The 26,906-nt window shown below is 51.6% G+C and overlaps 2 protein-coding genes across 3 annotated transcripts; both read right to left on the bottom strand.

Annotated features, from left to right (window-relative positions):
• Positions 1-497: 497 nt before the first annotated feature.
• Positions 498-6,343, bottom strand: RPL26 (ribosomal protein L26). Of its 2 annotated transcripts, XM_081110034.1 has the most exons (5): positions 5,992-6,343; positions 5,523-5,615; positions 4,546-4,718; positions 3,218-3,358; positions 498-667 (listed from the first exon to the last, which is right to left on the bottom strand). In XM_081110034.1, the coding sequence occupies exons 3-5, from the start codon at positions 4,711-4,713 to the stop codon at positions 539-541; spliced, it is 438 nt and encodes a 145-aa protein (XP_080966160.1). In that variant the 5' UTR covers positions 4,714-4,718; positions 5,523-5,615; positions 5,992-6,343; the 3' UTR covers positions 498-538. The 2 variants fall into 2 exon arrangements, with proteins under 2 accessions (XP_080966160.1, XP_080966161.1); XM_081110035.1 differs by lacking the exon at positions 5,992-6,343 and having other exon boundaries at positions 5,191-5,547.
• A 4,884-nt stretch (positions 6,344-11,227) lies between these two features.
• Positions 11,228-11,866, bottom strand: RNF222 (ring finger protein 222; the record flags this gene model as incomplete). Its single annotated transcript, XM_081108873.1, has 1 exon — positions 11,228-11,866. The coding sequence occupies one exon, from the start codon at positions 11,864-11,866 to the stop codon at positions 11,228-11,230; it is 639 nt and encodes a 212-aa protein (XP_080964999.1).
• Between the last annotated feature and the right edge of the window lie 15,040 nt (positions 11,867-26,906).

Here is a 26,906-nt window from a genome sequence, read left to right as displayed (position 1 = left end):
GTTCGGCTCGGTGGATAGAGCGTCGGCCTGCGGACTGAAGGGTCCCAGGTTCGATTCCGGTCAAGGGCATGTACCTGGGTTGTAGGCACATCCCCAGTGGGAGATGTGCAGGAGGCAGCTGATCGATGTTTCTCTCTCATCGATGTTTCTAACTCTCTATCTCTCTCCCTTCCTCTCTGTAAAAAATCAATAAAATATATTAAAAAAAAAAAACAAATGAAAGAAACACGCTGTTCACATTAGGAGGAAGGCAGTAAGACAGGTTCGAGGGGCAGTTCCCAACTAGCCTTTCACCTAGGCTTCTTCACAATGAGCACCCCCTAATGCTGCTGTCTGCTATCAAAATAACCACTCTTCTTATTGCAGAAAACTGTTAGAAAGCCACAAAGTAGGGGTGTGGCCTCTATCAGACAGCAAATGTCACCTGAACTTCCCTGAAAACTGACCCACTGGAAACCCAGTAGTATCCCAAATTACCACACATAAAACAAAGGCTCTTCCGTTTAAGTTTTTAATGAAGGTTGTATATAATATTACTTTATTCCTGCATCTTCTCAATTGTTTCTTCCTTGTATTTTCCCTTTTCCTTTCCTACTTGGCGAGATTTGGCTTTACGTTCAAGGATCTTTTTGCGGTCTTTGTCCAGCTTTAGTCTGGTGATAACCACCTGCAGAAAAATAAAGACACTTCTAAACAACAGATCACATGGGAAGGCCCAACATTCAATTGCATTTACCAAAGCTAGATAATAAACACCAAAGCATGAAATGATGAACTCAAAAGTGCCAAAAAAATGATTCTTCAGCTCCCAAATCAAACCCAATAAACATTCACTATTGTTCTACCAACAAAGAGGCAATGTGATGTCAGTGAATTTCTCGTTTCCTCTTCTGTGCTTTATTAGAAAATCTGCTTCTTTTTCTATTGCAGAATATACCATTCACTCCTCTCATTCTAGTTGTACAAGCTAACCAAATCTTAGTTTTGTTTCGATACCAACTTTAGAGCCGTAACATTGGAAAGCCTACACTCATGCTGCAACCTGCACAACCTTCAATGAGTCATAGTGCAGATCTTATTTCAACTCTTCGCTAAAGACCTCTAGAATATGATCAATTTTAGCCTTATGAAGAAAGGTAAGAGGGAAGAGAGCACAGAACTAGTTCTGGAAATATAGCATGGCGACCAAAAGAACATCTCTGCCATCATGGAACTTCTATTCTAGTCCGGGGAGATGGCATGATGGAGAACAGGTGCTAAATCACATAGGGTAATCAGGTGAGGCGCTACTGACAGGGCTACATTCCAGCAAGACACTAGTAAAAGAAGGGGTACAAGTTATCTGGGTATAGAAGCGCCCCACAGATAACAGCAAGTACAAAGGGCCAGAGGCAGGAGAACTGAAGTTTTGTAGGTGTGCATTTCTCAAACTCAAGTGTGCCTAAGAACCCACTGGAAGGCTGTTAAAACAGCTACCTGGGTCCCATCCCCAAACTGTCAATAGAACTGGGAGCAGAATTTGCAGTTCTATCAAGTTGCCAGGTCACCCTGCTAACTAGTGGATACACTCTGAACAGCATGGTTGTAGGAACAGAAAGGCAAGTAGACACATGGAGAATGGAAGATGACATGAAGTAGTTTGTGAGGGGTGATCAGGTATGGTCTATAGGTCACTCTGACGGTTAACAAGCAGACAGGATTCTGTATATAACATACAGCAATCAACAAGTCTTATTGATCAATGTGGGGCATACAATAAAAAATTACACTTTGGCCCTAACCAGTTTGGCTTGGCTCAGTGGATAGAGCATTGGCCTGCGGACCAAAAGGTCCTAGGTTTGATTCCAGTCAAGGGCATGTGCCTTGGTTGCGGGCACATCCCCAGTGGAAGGTGTGCAGGAGGCAGCTGATGGATGTTTCTGACTATTCCTCTCCCTTCCTCTCTGTAAAAAAACCATATATATATATATATATATATATATATATATATATATATATATATATATATATATATTTAAAAAATGGCACTTTGGCCTGAGCAATTAGGAGCACAGAGCTGTTATACACTGTGATGGTGGCAAACTGTGAGGTTAAGGATAGCATCAGGAGTTTGAACATGTTAGGTTTTAGATAACAATTAGACACCCAAGTTGAAAAATAGACAACTGGATTGGAGGTCTAGGTTGGAATCATCTGCAAGTCCTAAGACTGGACTAAGAGATGGCTACAAAGGCACAAACTGAGGCAGTATCATGACACTCGTAATCCAGGGGTAAAGAACATGGCAAAATGCTAATAGTGAATTGTAGGTGAAAGATATGCAGGTGTTTTACTGTATAGTCTTTTGACTTTTCTGCAGTGTAAAATTTAGATTTGTGGTTCCAACTTAACATCTTACAAAATAAACACTTCAATATCTAAACACTCACCAGGTGCCATTACCTTAATATTAAACGTAATTTTAAAAAACGGCAAGAGAGAAATTAGAGAGTAATATTGGAGAATTCGTATTAAAGTCCGGGACAGGCACCTGCTATGGGAGTCCGACCACACTTTCTATCTCGGCTTAGATTATCGATCACTATGAATTTGATCCATCTTTGAGCTTCAGGTCCCCCCCATTAGCAAAGGGCTCAGTAGCTACTTTGCAGGGTTGTAAAGCTGCCTTGCTGCTCACTCAACAGTTTAATACACCAAAGCAAGCAGGGTATAAGCTCTATTTCATCTAAAAATTACCCCACTTCCTACATTTTAAGATCTGTTCATTGTTATTATTGACCAATCAGGTTACTAAGCTTTTGAGGAAAAAGTACTTTATTTTTTTTTTAAATATATTTTATTGATTTTTTACAGAGAGGAAGGGAGAGAGATAGAGAGTTAGAAACATCGATGAGAGAGAAACATCGATCAGCTGCCTCCTGCACATCTCCCACCGGGGATATGCCCGCAACCCAGGTACATGCCCTTGACCGGAATCGAACCTCGGACCCTTCAGTCCGCAGGCCAACGCTCTATCCACTGAGCCAAACCGGTTTCGGCTGAGGAAAAAGTACTTTAAATATACACATATAATGACGGTTAAAGACCTTGATATTATTAGAATACTCAATTCACATCTAAAACCTATCTCCACGGGACTGTTCTATAAACAAGCACTCACATGTGGCAGCAATAGCTTTCATGCCCTTCTCCCCTCACGCATTCTCAGAACACGTACCTTGCTGGGGTGAATGCCCACGTGAACCGTTGTCCCATTGGCTTTCTCCCGCTGCACGCGTTCAATGTAGATGACGTACTTCTTCCTGTAAACCTGGACGACTTTGCCGATTTGCTGCCCTTTGTAATGTCCTCGGACAACCTGAGCGCAGATTCAAAAATAACAGAAATATGTAATGTAGATAAAAAACAAGATTAACCTTGTAAATCAGGAAACTATGAATCTTGTAAACATTCATCACTCTGTCAGATCTACAGGACCTCCCCATTTTGAAAGCTTTAAATAGAAATGAGCTAGTAATTCTACCTCTAGCTTTAATTAATCTGCAAATAAACCACACGCCCAGAGAAATCTACAGTGACGGACTGTGCACCCTTGTAACTGATGGTTCACCAAGAGTGGTGGGCTTGCTAAAAGCCCCTGGCTATTTGTAGAAAGTGGAAAACACGGAAACTGTTAATCTCAAAGGGAGCAGTAGGAACACATAGAGTAACTCACAACCCATCCAAGTGCCCAACCTAGTGCCAGCCAAAGGGTGGGCAGCAGCAAGTATTTAAGGAAACAAACCACTTCTTGCCCAAAGGTTAACCGACAGTCTTCTACCCAGGAACCCCCCCAGCTTGTCAGGAGGCAACCCAAAGTGCTTCTGGACAGATGCGTCTTTCCAACTGCACACTTTCTTGCATTAAGAGATGCTGAAAGCAGAAGGCTCACTCCCAAAGCTAATGGCGCTGTTTGCACCTGCCGATGGCTGCTCTCAATCCCTACCACTATCTGGGAACCAGTTTCATTTACTTGACTGGGCGCTATCCTCATGAAATATTATTGCCGACACGCAAGCCACTTTAGAGACTGTGTAAAGCCTTGCTGCAGGTGACTGCTAAAAAAAGAAACATTTATGGCAATTTCCATGTGCATAGATTTGACACAAAATTTTCTAGCAAACTCAATCACATGAAGCCATGGTTCTGTTAGATTAGAACCTCTGAATTTTTTTAAAAAATTAAATGTATTGGCGTGACAGGTATCTGGATTGTGACTCAAAGACTGTTTACGGGTCCTCAAAAGCCTCTTCCATGGCCAAACATAGCAAGAAAAGGATAAACCCAAATGTTCTATTTCTGAACTCTCTCTCTTGCTCTTCTGTGGAACCGTGGCTGGACCGGACGCGTGGGTCCACTGACTTTGACCAGAGTAAAAGGCGGCATGGCATCCCTGTTGTTCGTTTTCCGTCCCTGGCTCGCCTTCTGTAATCCTGTTCGGAACAACTGTCTGCTCTCAGGACGCAGCCCCTTTTCCAGGCCAAGTGACCCCAACACAGCACATACCTGAACCTCGTCATCCTTTCGGATGGGCATGGACCGGACATTGTACTTCTGTCTCAGCTCTTTGGAAAGAGGAGACGACATGATCTTCCTTCGAATGTGGGAAGGTGCGTTGAAATGCCTTTTACGGTTCTTGCTCCGGTCAGAAGTCACAAAGGGGTTGAACTTCATTTTGACTAAATAAAAAGTTAAAAAAAAAAAGGGGGGGGAGGGGGGGAGTAAATGACCAAAACCCCAGTCACTTTCCAAACAAGTAACAGCAACCATTTCACCCTGAAAGTTGAGAATGCTCACAGAAACCGTCGGGTTAACTCCATCACAAAATACTGAACGGGCCATCAACTGAGGCTTGAAATTCTAAATACTTTGCTTTACTGATACAATTCCAACATTTGTTTATGCAACAAAATATTTTCCATGAGTAGCACAATTTAGTTATTTCTTGTTGACTCCTTAAGTCCTGCGACAGGGCTTTCATCTCTAATGCATTAGGGCAAAGCTGACAACTCAGTTCTTCAAACATCACGTTTGAGAAACACCAGCCAGCGATAACCTTACACGGGCTTGATGAACACACTCAGCTCCCTCCAGAAGGAACCAGGCCGCCCACCCGGAACCGGGAAAATGCAGATCTCAGGCCCCAAATACCTGCCAGTGGGCGGGCGCGGCTTGAAATTCCGTGGCTTTACTAACAGTTACTTCGAGACCATTCTTTAGAAGCTACACTGCCTGGGCCTGACTCCACATCCACAGGCCCTCTCCCTCCAGCTCCGTTTCCGAATCCCCAAATCCTCTTTTCTCCTCCCTTCCCCAGCCTGACGGCCCCGGAGCTAGTGGGAAAGCAGGCGGGAACCATCTTGGACCCTCTCCCTGGCTGCTACTCGGCCGCTGAGAGAGTACTGGGGATCCCGAAGTCAAGAGCCCCCGCGCCCAACCACGGATGGCTGCGGATTACACGCGCTTTCCCCGCACATCCTCACCCGCTGGCGCTCCTACGATGGCCGCAAGAGGGAAGAGACTCACACGCTGTTTCCGGTTCTGTAAGTTCACGAGAGCTCTCGCGAGACCGAGGTCTAGAGCGAGAGAGGCGCGGAGTTTGAACGAGAAGAGGAAACTGGGGGGAAATTGATGACTAGTGCCACCTCTCGGCTAGGAGGGGAACTGCGAAGGACTACAAAACTCCCTTTTCAAGGTCCTGGGTCCTTTTTTCGGAGCTCTGGGTTCTGCAGCTACGTCCTCTGGGGAGGATCGTCCTCCAGCGAGTGGCGGGGACTGCTCAGGGTCGGACTGCTCCAGTGGCTGCTGGGAAAACGAACGGCCCCAGGGGACCCCTGTCCCTTCACTCCTGAGCGCCCGGGCAGCGGACACTCCATTATTCCGCAAAGGACAGGTGCTATCGTTGACCGCCAGGTGGCGCTGGGACTCTAGCTGGCCGATCACCCCGCTTACCTGGCCACACCGTCCGCGCCCCCAGCCAAAGGCGTGGGCGTGTCTGGTCCTCGAACAGGCCCGGTGCGGACGCCGCTGCCGCCCACTCCCCACGGCGGGTGCGGAAGGTGCCTCCCGGCTGGCCCCAGATTTCGTCCGGGCGGGCGAGGGGCCGTCCGAGGACGGGGGCCACAGATCAGCCTCCCACTCCGCTCAACTGGCCAGAACCAGCGTCTCTCCCCAGCCTGCAGGCGATGCCGGGGTGCCGGGCCTCGACCGCACTTGGAAGGAGCCTGGTGTGCGGAAGCCTCTCCTTGCGCGAGCTGCGCCCCTGTCTGCACTTCACCTCCTGTCGTTCATTCAGTTCAGGATCGGGCGGAAGCGGGGCGGGGGCTGCGGGGGCTGCGGGGGCTGCGGGGGCTGCGGGGGCTGCGGGGGCTGCGGGGGCGGCGGGGGCGGCGGGGGCGGCGGGGGCGGCGGGGGCGGCGGGGGCGGCGGGGGCGGCGGGGGCGGCGGGGTGCGGAGAGGGGCGCTCCTGGAGGCTAAGGAATTGCAGTGCGGAGCGGACGTCGCCCCGCCGCGCGCCTGCAGCGGCCCGGATGCTTTCGCGTGAATAACACAGGTGTGTGCCGCGGGGAGGCCGACCTCATAGCACCGGAGACGAGCTTGCCGAGCGCTGGGGCCATTTTTCTACGCCCTTGGCGTTGTTAGGTCCTTTAATACCCTAAGTACCCGTGTGATGCCGGTGTTGTTCCCATTTTACAGATGGGCACACTGAGCCACAGGAAACCGGGAGGGACTTGCGCGGGGCTACACAGAAGCCACAGGTTACGGACAAACCCGTGCAGGCTGGCCTCCCAGCCCCTCTGCTGACTGTATGTGGTCCCAATTGCGGGAGCCCATTAGGTCGAGTCAGAGAGTGAGGAGCCGTGCACGTGAGGGCCCAGAGTAGTCAGTAAGAGAACATAACTTCAAATAGTCGCAGGTTTTACTTATACTTTAAGAATTCAGTGAGATTGACTCTGCCATTCGTTTCAACAAATGTTTATGGAGCATCTTTCACGGGCCAGCCTCGAACTGGACTCTGGAGCTACACAAGGGAATTAGCCAAAGTGTGTGCCTGCAGGAAGCTCCTGTGTAAGACAGAGATAAGCAATGAAATCCACAGTCCCAGGAGCCCAGGAGGGGTGCCCTGGGTGCCCTGGGTGCTTCTGTGCTTGTGCCCTGGGAGCGGAAGGGAGCGCTGGGGTCAGGGAAGGCTTCTGGGTGAGGTCATCCTTGCCTGAGTTTTGAGGGACCTAACATTAGCTCACCAGGCGGTGGGACTGGCTTTAGGGAAGGCATGGCGGTGTGAGGCAGCGGGACCACCCATTGTCTCCAGGTGCCGGAGTGAGGTGGTCAGAGGGAAGGCACAGGGCCCTGGCCCAGACCCCACCAGCAATGAATGGGTCCTTTACTCGGCAGTCCTAGCCTGTGCAAGTGTATATTCGCGTAAAGTTTATTATGATACATTAAGCAAAAATTTTAACTTCTACCGCTGACAGTTTTCGTTTGTTTGTTTGTCTTTTAAAAAAGAATTTATTGGGCCATTGCTAACAAGAAAAAGCAGGTTGTGGGCATGAAGTCTAAACCACCCGTAGCAGTGCCAGGCAGGAAAGACAACATGTCCGCAGCCCTGGAGGTGAGGACTTTTTTGTTGTTGTTAATCCTCATCCGAGGATATTTCCCATTGATATTTAGAGGGAGTGGAAGAGAGAGGGAAAGACAGAGAGAAATACATTGATTGGTTGCCTCCTGCATGCGCCCTGACCAGGGCCTGGGCCGGGGAGGAGCCTGCAACCTATGTACATGCCCTGGACCAGATTTGAACACGGGACCCTTTTGGTCCACAGGCTGACGCTCTATCCACTGAGCCACACTGGCAAGGGCTGCTGACTTTTTTGAAACATCAGGTGGTGTCCGGCTGGCATGGCTCAGTGGTTGGTTGAGCGTGGACCTATGAACCAGGAGATTACAGTTCGATTCCCAGTCAGGGCATATGCCTGGGGAGTGGGCTTGATCACCAGCGTGGGATCCCCAGGGGGCAGCCGATCTATGATTCTCATCACTGATGTTTCTATCTTTCCCTCTCCCTTCCTCTCTGAAATCAATAAAAATATATTGAAAAATTAATAAAGAAAATTGTATTAAATGGAATAAGACATCAGGCAGGGAGGAGAAAGGTGTAAGTTGCTTTGAAGTGTAGGGGAGGAAGGGAAGAATAAGAGTCTACATTTAGCCGCAGGCCTCCACCCATCTGTCTGCCTTTCCATCTAATGGTATTGTCCTGTAGTGCCCTGACCCCAGGGTGGTTGCTTAAAGCAAAAGGTTTTATTTGAGGAAGGGAAGGGAGGGTAGAGAAGAATAAAATCAAGCACATTAAATGATGGGGCCCAAAGGAATCCATAGGCACTTAGGAACATTGAGAACATTAAACTTTTTACCTCGTTCCTGGGGTGCCTGGTAAGCATAAGATGTCACGCCTCTAACCGGACAAACCAGCCGCACACACAACCAAAGCACAAGCCGTGTGGCAGCTTTCAGTGTTCCTGGGGCCGGCTCCTCGCCCCGCAGTGGGTGTGTTCACTGCAGAGATCTTTGGCTTCGAATATGATGTTTCAATTTAATTTTCAAATAAGTAATATGTTTACTTGGTTCCAAAATCACAAAGTGTTAAAGGAAAAATTCCCCCTCTCATTGCATCATTTTCTCTAACCCTTCCACCACTCCTCACATAGTTTTTTTGTGTCTTTTCCTAAGTTCTTTATGCATGAATAAGCAAGTGGGAATGTGACTTCTCATTGCCCCACTTTCTACACACATTGTCGGGCCTGATAACCAGGGTTCCACACCTTGCTTGTTCCCGTCGGCCACTGTGTCCTGGAGCCTTTCCATGTCAGTTCATGGATTTCTTCCTTGTTCTTCTAAGTTTTACAGCCCGTTCCATTGATTGGCATGTCGGCTTTCCTCGGTGGTATGTTATTGTGAACAACTGCCATTACATAACATCGTGCCTATGTCACTGCCCATGTATGCACGTATGTCTGTAGGATACATTCCTAGATCAGGAATTGGTGGATCAGCCTGGACGTTTTGATAGATAATGTCAAACTTTCCATCCTAGGGGCTTTATCAGCGTGCATGCCCACCACCCACCTGCTTCTCCTCAGCTTGGTCAGCTGCGTGGGCTCTGAGACTCCCGGGTCTGACAGGCTAATCGGTGAGAACTGGTATACCCGGAGAATGTTCATTTGCATCTCCTTCTCAAGTGTCTTTCCCACCTAAAGTGAATTATCTTAAAAGTCCGAGCTCTGGAGCTTCCCACCTGCATTTGCAATGTCTCTGGAATCTTTGAGAAAATATATACCTTTATTTTTAAAAATAGCTTTTGACATTCTTTGAAAATAAGAGGCGTGCCATCTACAAGCCACTGCTGGACGATATGAAAACACGACAGGTATTTTGAAATTAAGTTTTGACAAACAACAGAATCTAAAATCAGGTCCCCAGAAATTCACGACACTGTTTAAAGCAGCCTGGCTGAGTTTGGTAAAACAGACTCGTTAGAGCCTTTTGTAAAGGTAACATTTGTTTTCCTGTAATAAATATTTTCCCCACGGATCCAACTGTCTTCCCCAAACAGCACTATGCTCTTCTCGGGTCTTGAGAAGAGCGTCCGGAAGTCCACGCCTGCTGAGGCCAGCCCTCCCTGTGTCCCTCTAGCATGGGTCCCACTCCCTGACGGGTCCCAGAGGACCACCACTTGAGGAGTTTGGGAACCCGGTCAGAGGCAGGGTGCTATTTCTTTCCTCGCAGGGAGCCAACTGCCCAGAGAGGTATAGGTTGTGGAGGGCTGGCTGTCGGCACACCTGGACTGCAAACAACCACCGGTTTGAGCAAATAGCTGGAGGTTGTTTTGGTTTTAATCCTAAAATGAATGGAAGAGTACGGCCCAGTGACTTCTGGGCCTTCGTAAACAGAAAATAGTTGTTCCTGAATGGCTTGCTCCCTAGTGGATCTCATCAGGGGTCCCCAGCGCCGTCCAGGGTGGGGTCCCCAGGTGAGGAGGCCTTGCCCAGTGGCTGACAGCACCTGCGTTTCAGGATGCAGTCGAGGCTGTGGTGTCCCTGACAAGCACATCTGTTGTCTTCCCCACCCTTCCCCACCCAGCCCAGCCTGGGAATCCACCTCGGAAACTGGCCCAGCTGGTGTGGCCTCTGATGAGTGGTTGGGTCATGAGGAGGAGGCCTTGTGCTGGGAGAGGTGGGAGCCCCAGGGGTTAATTTGCCCGCATAGTTCGTAGCTGATTCAAGTCTCGGCCATTAGGCTTCTGCACTCCCCGTCTTCCTGTCCATCCTTGACAACCCAAGACTCCACCTGCGGACCCTTCCTCGGGCCCGGGAGGCGTGGGGAGCACTCTGGCTGTGAGCGCCTGGCCTCTGTCAGCGAACGCGTTTCCTCACATGGCCCCTGCTCCAAGGAAGACCTTCGTCTGCTCCTTCCCCTAGAAACCCTGGGCCCCAGCCTCTGAGGTCAGCTACTTCCTCGGGGAGGTCACCTTCCAGGCTGGCGATTTGGGGGTCCGGCTGTGAGGGTCAGGGGTGGGCGCTGAGATTCTGGGGAGCACGTGTGTTTTGGGCCCCTTCTGTTTGTGAGAACAGACTAGAGACTCCTGGGTGGGAGTTCTGACCCGGCCGCGTCCTGCCATCGGGCCCCCATCCAGCAGAACTCCTTGTCCCCACGAGGGAGCCCCACCTGCTTCAGGTGGGTCACCCGGCAGGTGAGCACACCCCAGGGCTGGCCACCCCAGCCCGGGCCTGGAGGGAGGAGAGAGCATCTGCGGAGGCTCCTGGGCTTGTTTCCATCGCACGCGTGACCCTGACCCAGAACCTGCAGTTTCCATTTCGGTCTAGAGCTCAGGTGCTCAGCTCAGCTCTGGCCGAGATCACCGGCCCCGGCTTCCCCGTCATGCCCGACCCAGGCTGGGAGCAGGGACCTGGAGGCCAGGCGATGCCACACACCTCCAGTGAGCACCATCCTGATGCCCCCCCTCTGCTCCCCGTGTCCCCTCTGCCCGCCGCACCTCAGGGCCTGCGTCTGCCCTGGGGCCCCCTGCCCCGCCCAGGCCGTGGCCAGCCGGCGGGGAGGGGCGGGTGGGGCAGCTTCCAGAGTCGCCCTCAGGCCGGGCCTCGCTGGGTGGCCCTGCAGGTGCCTCCTCTCACGCCTGCTTCCTCACCAGCAGCACCCAGGGCAAGATGGCAGCGACCACCGCCACCACGGCGATGAGGGTGATGAGCAGGAGGGCCCGGGAGCGGCAGCAGAAGGACCGGGTGGAGCGGGGCGCCGGGGACGCCTCGGAGAGCTCGGCCAGGCTGCGGCGCGGCAGGACGCTGTCCTGCTCCCCCAGGGGCATCCCGTGGCGGCTGATGATGAAGATCTGGGGCTCCCGGGGCAGGCTGGGCAGTAAGTCCAAGGGGAGCTGGGGACTCTGACTGGGGGACGCCCTCCAGCCGGGCTGGGCGCCGGCCGTGGGGTGGGTGTGGCCCCGGGCGCTGGCGGCCGGCGGCCCAGGGGGCAGGCCCGTGGGCACCGCCAGGGTCTGGGCGCTCTTGTCCAGCATGGAGGGCCAGCGGGAGCTCTTCTTGCTGAGGAAGGTGACGTAGCGGCAGATGGGGCAGACGATGGACCTCTGGACCTGCCCGTCCACGCGGGTGGAGAGCAGGTACTTGACCAGACAGTCATGGCAGAACACGTGGCCGCAGCTCAGCGTCCGGCTGGCGCCCTCCAGGTCGCGGAACTTCTCGTAGCACACGGGGCACTCGCTGCCCGAGCTGTCCTTGCTCTCCCCTTCGGACATGGCCGCTCCGGGGAGGCAGGGCCTCAGCTGCGGGTGGGAAAAGCCGTGAGCGTTAGTGCCATTGCCCCCCTTCACTGCCCACCCGCACCCCCTTCTACACCCCTGCTCCCCTGCTCCTTCCCTTTCTCCTCGCCCCCCCCCCCCTTCCCCTTCCCCGTGCTCTCCTGCCGCTCCTCCTCAGTGGCCTGCCTGCATCCAACCAAGACCGAGAGCTGGGCTGAGACCCTGGGGAAGAGACGGGGCGCTCCTGGAAGGGGGTCTGGGAGACAGATAATGAGAGGTCCCGGCCCGCCACCGCGGACTCCGGAGGGAGGCGTGGAGTGTGATGAAGGCGCAGCCTCCCTGGCCCCTCACCTCACGCCTGACACACACACAGGGTGAGGTCACCGCACCTTCCTGGTTCCTCCCAGGAAGTGAAGGCAGGAGACCCAGGTCCCAGGGGGAGCGGGTGGCTGAGTGGCCGCTGCCCCAGCCGCAGTCCAGGCCCCAGTGCGGGCCTGTGCCCCAGGGGCTGTTTTCCAGAAAAGCCTCTGCTGCCCCTGTCTCCCGCTCAGCGGCTGCCCGATCCGCTGGTCTGGGTGCAGCCCTGGGTGGCATGCCTCTGTGCTGCGTGCGGCTGTTTTGAAGATAAAGTGCAGAACTTACACATCCAAACGCCTGCAGGCCGTCTGCGTGGTCACATCAGGGAGCCGTGGGCCCATCCTCTGCCTGCCACAGCTCAGCCATTTGAATGCCGGGCGGGCGGGCGGGCGGGCGGGCGGCCTCGGAGTCGCTGATGCCCTGCGGAGGCCGAGGTTCGTCCTGCGAGTGTGTCTGGTCTTGTGAAGGCCCTGGGAGCCCAGCCTGTGGGGAAGGACATGAGTGCTAAGGGGCAGGGAACTGTTTTAAACCAAAGGTCCGAGTCACCACGGAGGTACAATGTGGGTTTTATTTTTTTATTTTTATTTTTAAATATATTTTATTGATTTTTTACAGAGAGGAAGGGAGAGAGATAGAGAGTTAGAAATATCAACGAGAGAGAAACATCGACCAGCTGCCTCCTGCACACCTCCTACTGGGGATGTGCCCGCAACCCAGGTACATGCCCTTGACCGGAATCGAACCTGGGACCCTTCAGTCCGCAGGCCGATGCTCTATCCACTGAGCCAAACCGGTTTCGGCCAATGTGGGTTTTAAATATTACCTGAGCCCTGACCGGTTTGGCTCAGTGGATGGAGCGTCGGCCTGTGGACTGAAGGGTCCCAGGTTCGATTCCGGTCAAGGGCATGTACCTGGGTTGCAGGCACATCCCCAGTAGGAGGTGTGCAGGAGGCAGCTGGTCGATGTTTCTCTCTCTCTCATCGATGTTTCTAACTCTCTATCCCTCTCCCTTCCTCTCTGTAAAAAATCAATAAAATATATTTTTAAAAAAAGATAGGCAAGAGAATTAAAGCAGAGAGATGAGAGGATGCTAGGGGAAGAGAGGACTTTTGAGGTTATTTAGTTAAATCTAGTTTGTGGGCTTGTTTGTTTTTTTAGAAAGAGTGGATGGGAGGGAGGGAGGGAGGGAGAGAGAGAGAGAGAGAGAGAGAGAGAGAGAGAGAGAGAGAGAGAAGCTTCCGCAGATGAGATAGAGAGCATTATTAGGATCAATTAATAGATTGAATAGATATTAGCCGCGTCAGGAACACTGTCCTCTTGGGGATCAGCAGCAGCGGGAAAAGAGGCTCTTCCATGTGAGTTTGTGAAAAAGTAAAAGGGGTTCACAGGATGGGAAAGACGGCCCCCTTCTCACCGCCGGCCTCCGGGGCATCCTTCCTCCGCCCCGCGTGGCAGGAGAGGGGTGTCATTCAGGCCCGGACGCGGCACCCTCCTTCCCACCTCCTCCCTCCCTCTCTCTCCCTCCCTTTCTCTCCCTCCCTCAGCCTCTCTCCGGCCCCTCCCTCCTGGGTTCCTCCCCTTCTCTTCATTTCACTTCGTACTGTATCCTGAGTTCCTCTCGGGGGCCTGGACGTCTGGGGTGCTGGGGTGGGGCGGGGAGAGGGTAGCAGAAGGGATGCAGGGTGGCTCTGGCCGGGCACAGCTCGCCGGGTAGCAATGCCAGGCGTTCTCGGCCGCAGGCACTCCCAGCGGCGCTTCAGGAGCCGGCGGGAGCGGAGGCTGGAGCCGCCTGGTGCGGTGGGCCCAGTGCGAGCTAATAATAGATAATTACAGCAGCGACTGTTTGTTGGACACTAATTATGTGCTTGGCATCTTGCGTTCCTTCCTCATTTAGTCCTGACAACTCTGGGAGGTGGGTATTATCTCCATTTCACAGATGAGGGAAGGAGGCTCGGAGCTGAGGCTAAGCAGCTCCTTCAAAGTCACACTGCCAGCTCGGGGCAGCCCTGCTGTGTACCCCGCCCCGCCCGCCCCCCCCCCCCAGCAGGGCCTGTGGGGGGCCTGCCAGACCTGGGTGCAGGGAGTAGATGAAGAATGGAGAGCAAGATGGCAGAATAGGATGTCCCAGCCCTCAGGCCTCTACAGAGACACTGACCTAACGAGCATCCAGGGATGAAAGCCCCTCGCCAGAGCTCCCCAGTCCAGTTGTGTACATCGGATGTGTACAGTTTTGTTGCATGTCAGTCAGACCTCACTCAGTAAAGTGGTTTTAAGAAACGAATAGATGAAGACGCATCCGTGGGAAAGGGGCTGCCTACAGGTCCCTTCTCCGAGGGACTCTGTACGGAGCTGCCACTCCAGCGCCCTGGGAGCCAGGGGAGGGCCAGGGCCGGCCCAGGGGAGCTGCCCAGGGGAGCTGACCTCAGGAGGCCCCCATGCCCAGCTTCACCCACAGCGGCAGCCCATTGTGAGGACTGGTTAGGGTGTCATCAGCCCCCGGACCCCCTCCTCCTCACCTTGGGACAGTGAGCCTGTGAGGCAGAGGCCCTATAGTTTCAGCTATGACCACTTCCCATCCCAAGACACTGCACACACACACACACACACACACACACACTCACTCCCACACCCTGCATCACTCCAGTTCAGTCAGGAACCTTGCCAACCTCCGCCTGGATCCTGTTCCTCCACCCCCCCACATCGACCCCCCCACCCTGCGCTGGGTCCCCAGACTCACTGTGGCTGAAGCCAGGAGGAGCAGCAGACACCTCTCCGCCCGCCCGGGGCCTCTGTAGGCAGATCCAGCGCCCAGAGGTGCCGGCAGGCAGCACGTCCTCCTGCTGTTGTCACTGTGACAGCCGCCGCCGAGGCATTCCTGAGGACTGAGCAGGCCGGGAGGACAGCGCAGGAAGTGAATGTCACCCAACCCGTTTGAGGCCAGGAGGCTCTTGGCATTGCCCAGGGGGTTGGCAGCTGCTGGAGTCATGTGATCTGGAGGCTGCGAGGAGGGGAGCCCCTGGCTGAGGAGGAGCCCGGGGATGGGAGCTCTGGACAGGCAGAGGGTCTCACAGGAGGCAGCGACCCAAGACCTTTGACGGAGGCTCCCCAGATGGGTCTTCCCATCCCAACAATAAGCCAGTCTTGTTCGCAATCTATCTTCCACTCTCCTGGAGTCATTTCAGTGGTCCTCCCCCCTGAACTCCCCGCCCCACCCAGGGTGAAGGGGTCAGATCAACCTCAGGAAGGCTCTGATACCCAAAGTCACCCTATATAATAAAAGGCTAATATGCAAATAGACCGAATGGTAGAACAACCAGAACAACCGAACAACTGGTCACTATGACGTGCGCTGACCCACCAGGGGGCATGTGTGGAACATGGCAGGTGTTGGCCGCGGTGGGATGGTGGAGCAGGTGAGCAGGGGCGCCAGACCAAGGTGGGGTGCCGGTTGCTGTCATCGGGGCGAGCCTCTGGTGGTTACTGAAAATTCTTTGCCCGGTGCCAGTCCTGATCACTTGGTGCCATCGGTGGGTGCAAGCGGCGGCTTTGGGCCCTGATCACCCCTGGGGGCTTCTTTACCTCTCCCTGCTCCTGCGGGGCAATTGGGGCAGCAGCCACCACTCCCACCCGCTGACAGCTCCGGCCCCGCTTGCACCCGCTGCTGGCGCCAGCCCCCATGTTGGCAGATAGGGGCCACGGCGGCAGGGGCCGGGTGGGGGTGTGGAGGATGGGCCGAGACCTGCCCCTGTGCCCACCGCAGCCTCGAGGTCCACAGTTCCTTTCAAGGTGCACGAATTCGTGCACTGGGCCCCTAGTATACAAATATTTGGGTGATGTGCCTATGTGTAATTGCCATTCATCTAACGCTCGAAGAGGCTCTGAGCTCTAAAAGACCAAACACCACTGCGATAAAGAATAGGGCAGAGCTTTTCACAGTAGCAGTACCGTAGCCAATGAGGTTTACCCAAGGTGCAAGTATTGCTAATTGAAAACTTTCCCAATACTCCACCGTGACGACGTGAAATATAGTCAGCACTGGCAATTTTTTAATGGTCTCTACGGAGACTGAAAAAAGAAAAAGAAGAAGAAAAGAACGAGGCAGAGCCTGACCGGTGTGGTGTTCCGGTTCCGGTCAAGGCACATGCCTGGGTTTCGGGCTTGTCCCTGGTGGGGGGCATGCAGGAGGCAGCCAATCAATGATTCCCTCTCATCATTGATGTTTGTATCTCTCTCTGCCTCTCCCTTCCTCTCTGAAATCAATACAAATATATTTTACACACAAGAAACAAACAAACCCAGAATTATTTTTTAAAAAAAGAAAAAAAATGAGGCAGAGTAAGACCAACGAATTAGAAACGCACGTCTGCATGGCAAGAAGTCCCTGGCGTCATGTGAAAAAGAAGTAAGTTTCAGAACAGTCTGTATAATATGATTCTATTTATAGAGACGATAATAGCATGATCATTTTTATAGAGAAAAATCTGGAAGAAGACGCATTAAAGTTGATACTAGTTGTCTCTAAAAGGATGTTCTAACTTAAGCATTCCTGTGACATTTGAATTTTCACTCTGAATGTGTCTTTCTTTCATGATCAGAAAAAGAAAAAAATCAAGACGAAGCGTAGGAGCAAAGCCAGGCAGGCTGGAAACCATCTGGGGGGATTCTCTCCCAGTCCTCTGGACACTGGGGACCAAGTCATCAAGAAATTGGTGTTCTGTCCTGAGGGTGTGGCTCAGTGGTTGAGCGTCAACCTGTGAACCAGGAGGTCATCAATTCCCCGTCAGGGCACATGCCAGGGTGGCGGGCTCGATCGCCAGTGATGTGGAGGAGCAGCCGATCAATGATTCTCTTTCATCACTGATACGTATTTCTCTCTCTCTCTGCCTCTTCCTCTCTGAAATTAAATAAATTGAAGTTGGTTTTCTTCTGAAAAAAAAAAAAAAAAAAAAAGGAGGTTCCTGGATCCAAGGCACAGCCAAGTCAGAGTGTGACCCCGTAGGGTGACCCAGGATGCCTCCTCCCCCACCTACCATGGCTGCCTGGAGGCTGGTAGGGGAGGCGGTCAGGGCAGTGCACTCAGCCACCTCGCTCAGGACATGGAGATGGCTGGGTACCAACTGCTGTGACAAGTCGCTCTAGCTCTTTTCCCAGGAGCTGAGTCTGAGAAGTCCCAGACCATCCTAGATTTAGCAAACAGAAATGCAGGCTGCCCAGGTGTCGAGTGTGTTTCCCTCCACGTCCCGCGTGGATTAGGGTTCGGGATCTGAAAGAGGAGCCGCACACAAATGAGAGAGAAAAGAGACAAGAGACAATTTGGAAATGTTGGGGAGCCAGGCGGGCAAGTCCAACTCAAGGAGAGGGACTTCCACTGATGCTCAGGCCGCTCCAACCTTTTATTGATCTGGGGTAGCCCTTCGGTAAGGAGGTTTCAATGACATACAGATTAGCTCATCAGCAGACAATTTCCAGAAATAGGCAGAATATCTAATCAACAATAATCAACAAGGATTTACATGAGTATCTAAGGAATTAAGTGAACTAAGGTGGGGATGATGCTTCAGCTACCGTTATCTAGATTAACTGGGGGGTGCACAGCTCCGACCTTTGCTAGGGCCTCAAAGGTCACTAGCTTTTGGGGGTCTCTACTCTTCTCTGCTAGTGAAGACGATAGGTAGACTCTGACACCGGGGAAAATTTGTATTTCAGATAAACAACAAATAACTTTTAGTATAAGTATGCCCAATGCAATATTTGGGATGTGATCATACTAAAATATTATTCGTTGTTTTATCTAAAACTCAAATTTCACTGAGCATCCTATGTTGTTTTGCAACTGTAGTCCCAGAGAACTCCCAACTTTCTCTCCTTCCATCAGCACCACGCCCTTGACAGCGTGGCTCATGACTCCACCTAGGGCTTCCTGGGAGCCCCTGAGAAGGAGTCCCAGATACTCGGGCACATTGGCGTCAATGCGCCTGTGTCCCTGGGTAGGGCCTGAGACAGGTGGACTGCCTTTAGACTCAGACTGATGTGATGTGATTATGGAGTAATAGGAAATTCCTGAGGCTCCCAAACCTTTCCCACCAGCCTGCCATGAAGCTTACCTTCGAAGACTACCTTGAGTATATAAATATATGTTATCATAGTCTGTCATGGTTTTGTGTCCCAAAATTGGAATTCCACTTTTAAAATTATATATAATGTGTATGTCTATATGTACACACACACACACACACACACACAGAGTAAATATTCAGCTGGAGAAATCTCAGCTTGACTTTATCAGTTGGGTCTAACCATCTAAAACAGTGGTTCTCAACCTTGGCTGCACATTTGAATCACCTGGGAATCTTTTAAAAATCCTGATTTCTGGGCTTCATCCTCCGGAAATTCTGTTTTTTTGTTATGGGTCGGGGCCACAACATTAATAACAAAGAAACAGAGAACCGCTGATCTAAAAGGTGATGAGGGAAGGGGACGTAGGGCTGTTAATTTTTTTTTCTTGTTAATCCTCACCTGAGGATATTTTTTCCATTGATTTTTAGAGAGAGTGGAAGGGAGAGGGAGAGACAGAGAGAAACATCAATGTGAGAGAGACACATTGATTAGTTGCCTCCTGCACGTACCCCAGCCAGGGCCAGGGAACCTGCAACCAAGGTATGTGCCCTTGACTGGAATCGAACCTGAGACCCTTCAGTCCACAGACCAACACTCTATCCACTGAGCCAAACCGGCTAGGGCTAGGACTGTTAAGCTTTGACAGGCAGAAGGGAATTTGTACTCAGAGCATAGGTTGATTAGCCAGAAGAATTTATACTATAGGATTTGATAGTAGCGATCTCTGGGAAATTGAGATCAGTACACGAGCACTCACAAGTGCTGTGTGTGTGTTTATATAAAGAGTAAGTGCCACGGACCTTTGGGTAAGTTACTTAATCCCTTTGTGCCTCAGTTGCTTCATCTGAAAAATGGGGACAATAATGGAGACCCTTTTGTTCTATAGGATTGTGAGGAGTAGATGAATGGATGCAAATAATGTTCCTGGAACCACACCTCTTATGCATTAAGGCAGTGGTTCTCAACCTTCCTAATGCCGCAACCCTTTAATACAGCTTCTCATATTGTGGTGACCCCCAATTTCATTGTTACAAATTGAACATAATGAAAGCACAGTGATTAATCACAAAAACAATATGTAATTATATATGTGTTTTCCGATGGTCTTAGGTGACCTCTGTGAAAGGGTCGTTTGACACCCAAAAGGGTCGCGACCCACAGGTTGAGAACCGCTGCATTAAGGTCTCCGGCAACGTTATCTACCATGATCATCACTGTCATCGTCGTCATCATGGTGAAAAGAGAAGGCTGAAGAGAGGCGACAGGGCTTGAATACCTCCTACGGGCCCATCTGGACCGGGCTTGGGGGATAAGGTGTCTGCTGCAAATCCCACCACCCATTCTATAGTGTCCTGTCTTTCTCCACAGGACACGTGTGAATGCTCGTGTACTGAGCTCAATTTGTGCGAAGAGGACAAATGCAGTCTGACTGGTGCAGGACTAGTTTTACAGCTCAGGGAGGGACGGCCCGAGTGGCCTCTGCCCCATTCAGGCCACTCTGCGCGCTGTGTCCACTTGTGGGGTCACAGTAGAGGTCGTGTTGCTGAGGCACTGCAGCATGTGCTGGACGTGAGGCCAGCCGGGATGGGGATGGTCCGGAGACCATTTTGGACCGTAAGATAGACCTGCTTAGGAAAGGCCTCTCGGATGGGGGGATCGCCAGGCCAGGGGAGAACTGGCGGAGGCGGGCTGACCCCCGGCTGACTGCAGGCCTGCCTCCTGCCTGGGCTGAACGGCCGGGCCAGGATAGAAGTTCCCAGATCCACGACCACCTGCAGGACCGATGGAAGATGCAGATGTCCAGGCCCTGTCTCAGGACTTAGCAGGCCTTGGGAGGGGCCTGAGAAACTCTATGTATATTTGTTTATTTAATTGGATGGATCGATGAATGGATTGATATGTGATAATGCAATAACTGCATGCTAAAGGCGGAAATGAAGTATTGGATATGTACATTTCATTGTAAAAATTCTTTCAACTTTGCTGTATGTTCAGAAATCGTCACAGTAAATACTGAAATAACAATTTAATTTCTTGAATAAGTAATACATTCAGGTGATTGAAAAAATAAAAGGGCCGCCCTAGCGGGTTTGGCTCAGTGGATAGAGCGTTGGCGTGGACTGAAGGGTCCCAGGTTTGATTCCAGTCAAGGGCACATGTCCGGGTTGTGGGCTCGATCCCCAGCAGGAGGCAGCCGATCAATGGTTTGCTCTCATCACTGATGTTTCTATCTCTCTCTCCCTCTCCCTTCCTCTCTGAAATCAATAAAAATATATATTTAAAAAATGAAAAGGCCCTGGCCAGGTGGCGCAGTTGCTTGGAGTGTCATCCTGTACACTGAAAGGTTGAGGGTTTGATCCCTTATCAGGGTGCATATGGAAGGAAACTGATTGATGTTTCTCTCTCTCTCTCTCTCTCTCTCTCTCTCTCTCTCTCTCTCTCTCTCTCCAACTCCTTTCCTCTCTCTTTGATATCAGTAACATATCCTCAGGTGAAGTTTAAAAAACACACAGCAAAAACATATTCTCGAGTGAGGATTAAAAAAAAGAAAAAGGAAAGGTGGTAAAAGACCCGCAGTGAAGATGTCCTCCCCTCCCTCTCCCCTATCTGCCTGTTTCCTATGCATCCCCAAAAGGCAACCACTAGCCCACATCCACCAGAAAATTAGTGCTGGTGAGAATGTGCTGAAATTCTAACTCCTGTGCACTGCTGGTGGGAATGTAAAATGGTACAGCCGCTAAAACATTATGATGGCTTCTCAAAAAATTAGAAATAGAATTACCATATGAGCCAGCAATTCTACTTCTGGGTATAGACCCAAAAGGATTGAAAGCAGGAACTTGAATAGATATTTGTGCACCCAGGTTCATAGCAGCGTTAATCACAGTCGTCAAAAGGTGAAAGCAATTTGTATCCATCGACAGATAAATGGATAAACAAAATGTGACATAAGCATAGAATGGAATGTTATCCAGTCATGAAAGAGAAGGAATTCTGACACCTGCTACACATGGGTGAACCTTGATGGCATTGTGCGAAGTGAAAAAGGCAGTGACAAAAGGACAGATAGCGTATGGTTCCACTCATCTGAGGGACCCAGAGTAGTCACATTCATAGAGACGGAAAGTCGGGTGGTGGTCGCCAGGAGGGACGAGGAGTGATTGTTTAATGGGTACAGAGTTTCAGTCTGGGAAGAAGAAAAATGCTTTGAAGATGATGGAGGTGATGGTTGCACAACAATGTGAATGCATTTTGTGCTACTGAACTGTACTCTTAAAAGTGGTTAAGATGGTAAATTTTTATCACAAATTTTAAAAAAGGTAACCACTGCCACTGGTGGCTATTCTTGTGCATTTTACTTCTCTTTGTATTTAGAGGCAGTGCGCCCCATACGCCCTGTGCCTCTTGCTTGGCCTCCTGGACACCACATCTCGGAGCTTTCTCCTGTATCAGCACATGACGGTCTGAATTTTTTAATCCAAGTGGTTAGCATCCTCCGGGTCTGGCTTGGGAGATGGCTGGGGCCTGGGGTAGCTGGGATATGCGCTCCTTCCTCCAGGCGGGGCAGAGGAGGGACCAGAATCTGAGGCAGCTCCTTCAGACAGAGACACCCCCCCATCTTACAGTGTCCCCTGTAGCATTCTCCGCACCAGCATCCCAGGGGAAGGGGGTCCCTGCCAGGCCTGGCTCTCCTCCTCCCCAGGGAGGGGCTCTGGGTGTCCAGCAGCAGGGCCTCCACAGCTCTCTGCTCCACTTCCCTCCACCCCCTGTGGGGACAGGGTTGGGCAGCAGGCAGGCTACCCTAAGAGCATAGAGTCACTCATGCATTCAGAGCCTTGTGCCAGGGCCAACAGTTTAATAAGGCTCAAAGCGAGTTACCCCAAATATCGAAGGCAGAGGAAGGTGGGGCAGGGGAACAAATGTGGAGCCAGACACTGCAGGCTGGGCCCCGAGGCAGTGGAGGGCAACAGAGGCGGGGAAGGGAGAGAGGGAGCGTGTGAGGACGGGTCAATGCTGACCTTTGCTGGGGCAGAGGCTCCTGGTCCTTTTCCATCTCTGCCGTCTGTGAAAAGACTTTCCCACCTGCGTGTGCTCCTGTGGGATGCAAGTCACTGACCAGGGCCCAGGCAGGGACGACCGAGGGTTGTGTGTGGCTTGGAGACAGGAAGCCGCTGCACTGACTGCCCGTATTCGGCCAGGGGAGCCCCGGTCAGTCCTGGCTCAGGATGAGATGGAGTCACACAAGGAAGCATGTATGTGTGTGTGTGTGTGTGTGGGGGGGCACCTGTGCACAGTCCTGGTGGTTGCAGTTAAATGACATCCATGGGACAGCAGGTGGCCATCTCCCTGCCACCGATGTGTGTGTGTGTGTGTGGGGGGGGGGGGGGCACCTGTGCACAGTCCTGGTGGTTGCAGTTAAATGACATCCATGGGACAGCAGGTGGCCATCTCCCTGCCACCGATGTGTGTGTGTGTAACCCTTGGCCCCTCCTCTCACCCCGCCTCTACTCTTGATTGACCTGAGGAATGTGGCCGGATGGGAAGCCTAATCAGGGAAGGCAGAAGGACCCCAGAGTGTGGAGCGGGGTGTCTTCTGGTCCCCGGGGACGCCCACACACAGGCTGCGGCTTCAGTGACCCCTCAGATGGTCTGCTCACCTCCCTGCCGCCAGCCAGCACAGTCCAGGCGGCGGGCCTCCCAGGTGGGGCCACAGTCCCGCGGTGAGACCAGGGAGGACCCTGAGCTGGGAGCAGCCTTGCATCTCCTCACTCGTTTGCAGCTGTATGGCCCTGGCCCGGTTCTCGCCAGCCCTGAGGCCTGCTTTCGGGGGCAGTTCATTCGTGCCCCTGTGAGTTTCTTGGATTCACCTCCTCACCCCATGGCTGCACACACCTCTGAAACGTCTCTGTCTTCCCTGTTCCCCTGGTCCCACTCCCTTGGACTCACCCCATTGTCACAGCCCGAGGCTGCTGGTAGTGCAGGGGGGACCTGGGGCCTTTGGACAGGAAAGAAAGACGCCCCTGTCCAGGTTGCTGCGGGCCCTGCCAGGGCACACCACTTGGTGGGTTCATTCCCAACTCGTTGCCCTTCAGCCCGCAGCCCCCTTAACCCAACCTGCACCACGGGACCCAGTAGCCACAGAGTATCACAGGTCTCGCCTCACCCTCCCCTCCTCTGAAGACTTCCATGGCTCCGTACTGCCCTCAGTGGTACAAAGCCCACACCCCGGCCAGCCCAGCGGAGGAGGCCCGCACAGCCTCTCCAAGACTTACTCCAGCTCCCCCCTCCCCTTGGCTGTCCCAGGCCACGCAGCTTGCAGTTCGGATCCCTCCAAGATTTAACTTGTGGGGGTTGTAATTCATCTTCACAGGAATTTGCCAGGGGGGCTGTGTGGACCCATTTTACAGATAAGGAAGCCGAGGACAAGGGGTTTTCTTCATTTTTTTTTTTCTGGCTTGAATGCCTTTCTACCTTATCACCTCCCCCTAAAGGTCCCCCTAGCATCTCCGTCTTTTAAGATCTTTTTAAAAAATATATATTTTTATTGATTTCAGAGAGGGAGGAAGAGAGAGAAACATCAGTGATGAGAGAGAATCATTGACTAGCTGCCTCCTGCACGCCCCACACTGGGGATCGAGCCCGAGTTGCAAGCATGTGCCCTGACCGGGAATCAAACTGTGACTTCCTGGTTCACAGGTCGATGCTCAACCACTGAGCCACGCTGGCCAGGCTCCATCTTTTAGGATCTTGAAAGAAGGGATCATAACTTATCTCTACAGGCTCCGGCACAAGGACCTGGTCTCATTAGAGCTCAACAAATCAACGTTTGTTAAATGAATAAATCCACCTGCTCAAGCCCGGCTCAAGTGCGGGGCCTGGGGGAGGGGCGGTGTGCAAAGGAAGTTTGGGGGACACGACCATTCGACTATCTATTCTAAATTCCTTTGGAATCCAAACCAGAATTCCCTCCTCAAAAGTCACAATGGACCGAGGAGCTCGGGCCTGGCTGGAGAGGGGAGAAGGCGCCACCGCTGGGTCACAGCCTTGCCTGAGCCTCTGCGCCAGTGTCGGGGAGAAAGCATGGTCTGGGGCAGGTTCTGCAGAAGGCGAGTCTGGGAAGGGGAGGGACGCTGGGCTGGGGAAGAGTGAGGGCGTGGGAAGGACTCCGGGGCTTCTGAAGGAGGAAGCCCCTCCTTCAAACGTAATCTAGTAGTTTGCCTTGGTAATGTTTGCAATATCAAAGTATCACATGTACAACTACTTACTTGATTTTTCTTTTTTTCCCCTAATATATGTTATTGATTTTTTACAGAGAGGAAGGGAGAGGGATAGAGAGTTAGAAACATCGATGAGAGAGAGACATCAATCAGCTGCCTTCTGCACTCTCCCACTGGGGATGTGCCCGCAACCAAGGTACATGCTCTTGACCGGAATTGAACCCGGGATCTTTCAGTCCATAGGCCGACACTCTATCCACTGAGACAAACCGGCTAGGGCTTGATTTTTCTTTTTAAAAGTTGAGCTGCAAACAAAAAGAATAAATTTAAAAAAATAAATAAATAAAAACAAAAAGAAAAAAAAAATAAATAAAAGTTGAGCTGCGCTAGGCCGGCATGGCTCAGTGGTTGAGCATGGACCTATGAACCAGGAGGTCATGGTTCGATTCCCAGTCAGGGCACATGCCCAGGTTTCGGGCTCGATCCCCAGTGTGGGGTGTGCAGGAAGCAGCCAATCAATGAATCTCTCATCATTGATGTTTCTATCTCTCTCTCCTCCTTTCCTCTCTGAAATCAAGAAAAAAATTTTTTTTTAAAAATTGAGCTGCATTTTTAACTTAGCTACAGGTCAGGGCAAAAGTAGGTTTACAGTTGTGAGTAGGTGAAGTCCAGAATTTATTCTTGCATTATTATTTATTAATTATTGTATTATTTTCCATACAGACAACTGTTGTATTTAGTCTCACCTCATTCTAAGCATCCATACCTGTGACATCACAGGTCTGACATTCTAATTATGTTTGTAATAAACAGCGAAATTAATACATACTAGGATGTTACAAAAGCTTTGCTTGTGTGCCTCCTGAAGCCGTCCTGGGCCAGGCCTCGGCACATGCTGCCTGGGACGGATGAAGGATGCCGGCCCCAGGAGCGGACCTCTAGAAGTTTGGGATCTTAGAGTCAGGATGAGGCCACTTCAGAATGTCCACGGCTGAGCCCAAGGCGGGGCTTGAACGCTTGAGAGCTTTTTGGATGGGAACCCACAGCATGGGACCGATGAAAAGAATCCAAGAAGCTCTTGCCGGTTTGGCTCAGTGGATGGAGCATCGGTCTGTGGACTCAAGGGTCCCAGGTTCGATTCTGGTCAAGGGCATGTACCCAGGTTGCAGGCTCATTCCCCAGTGGGGGGCGTGCAGGAGGCAGCCAATCAATGATTCCCTCTCATCATTGATGTTTCTATCTCTCCCTTCCTCTCTGAAATCAATAAAGATATATTAAAAAAAAGAAGAATCCCAGAAAAGGAGACAAGCAGCCCTGGCCGGGTGGCTCAGTGGCTTGGAGCATCTTTTGGTATGGCAGGAGTTTGCAGGCTCTATCCTAGGTCCAGGCACTTCGAAGGCAACCGATGTCTCTCTCTCTCTCCAATCAATAAAAACATATATATATGGTGAAGATTTAAAAGAAAAGAAAAGGACACAGATAGCTTAGACCTGAGGATGAAACTGGCAAGGAGGGACAGTGACCCAAAGTTGAAGGCTCCGGGAGGAGGCAGGGGTGTGGCACCCGGCGAACAGGACGGCCCTGAGTCACGCCCCAAGCCCTGGAGAGCCAGCGTGGGGCCCTGCAACTCCCCGGGTCTGCCTGGCCCGGCCCTGATTCCCTCTCACGGTTGTAAAACACACACGCCTTTCAAGTCATCAACTGCAGGTTCAGAGATGCTCTGAGACAGGCAGGGGAAGGGAAACGGAACCAAAAGAGAGCAGGGAGGTTTGTTCTCAGGGCGGTATGGTTCGTGGAAGGGAAACCTTCCTCTCCCTAGGGGTGGGGCAGCCACAGGATGAAGAGTGATTGAAACAAGCCTTTGACGGATTGACTGGATAAAGAGTCATTGAAATAAGCCCTTCATGGATTTGCTGATCTTCGTTCTTTTTTGTTGGTTTGTTTCTTTTTGATAATCCTCACCAGAGAACATGCTCCCATTGAGTTTTAGAGAGGGTGGAAGCGAGGGGGATAAACAGAGAGAGGAATAGCGATGTGAGAGAGACACATCGATTGGTTGCAGCTCGGGGTGAGGATTGAGGCCTGGGCCAATGCCCAAACCGGCCAGGGTTTGAATCTTCACTCTTCATCTCAGAACCAAAAGCCTCCTTGAAAGCTGACAGTCGTCAGTGCTGGAGATAGGTAATTCTGATATTAAAGATAGCACTAGTGTTGAAAAAAACATGGAAAATTCATAAAAGCATATGTGAAAAACATAAGTTCTATACCACTTCCACAGATAACTATCATAAATATTTTGGTGTTCAATCTTCCAGACTCTTTCTATGATAATATGTATGTATACT

The sequence above is a fragment of the Myotis nattereri genome (genome assembly GCF_964212035.1).
Source record: "Myotis nattereri genome assembly, chromosome: 16".
In the NCBI taxonomy this organism is placed as follows: domain Eukaryota; kingdom Metazoa; phylum Chordata; class Mammalia; order Chiroptera; family Vespertilionidae; genus Myotis; species Myotis nattereri.
The sequence above is the reverse complement of the archived record's forward strand: the minus strand, read 5'-3'. Positions and strand labels throughout refer to the sequence as shown.

Bases quoted from the DNA above. Each gene is read 5' to 3' on its own strand.
- RPL26 (XM_081110034.1), bottom strand. From the start codon at position 4,713: ATGAAGTTCAACCCCTTTGTGACTTCTGACCGGAGCAAGAACCGTAAA. The intron at 3,359-4,545 runs GTATGTGCTGTG...ATCTGCGCTCAG, and splicing joins GAAAGGATGACGAGGTTCAG to GTTGTCCGAGGACATTACAA. The intron at 668-3,217 runs GTACGTGTTCTG...ATTTTTCTGCAG, and splicing joins TGGGCATTCACCCCAGCAAG to GTGGTTATCACCAGACTAAA.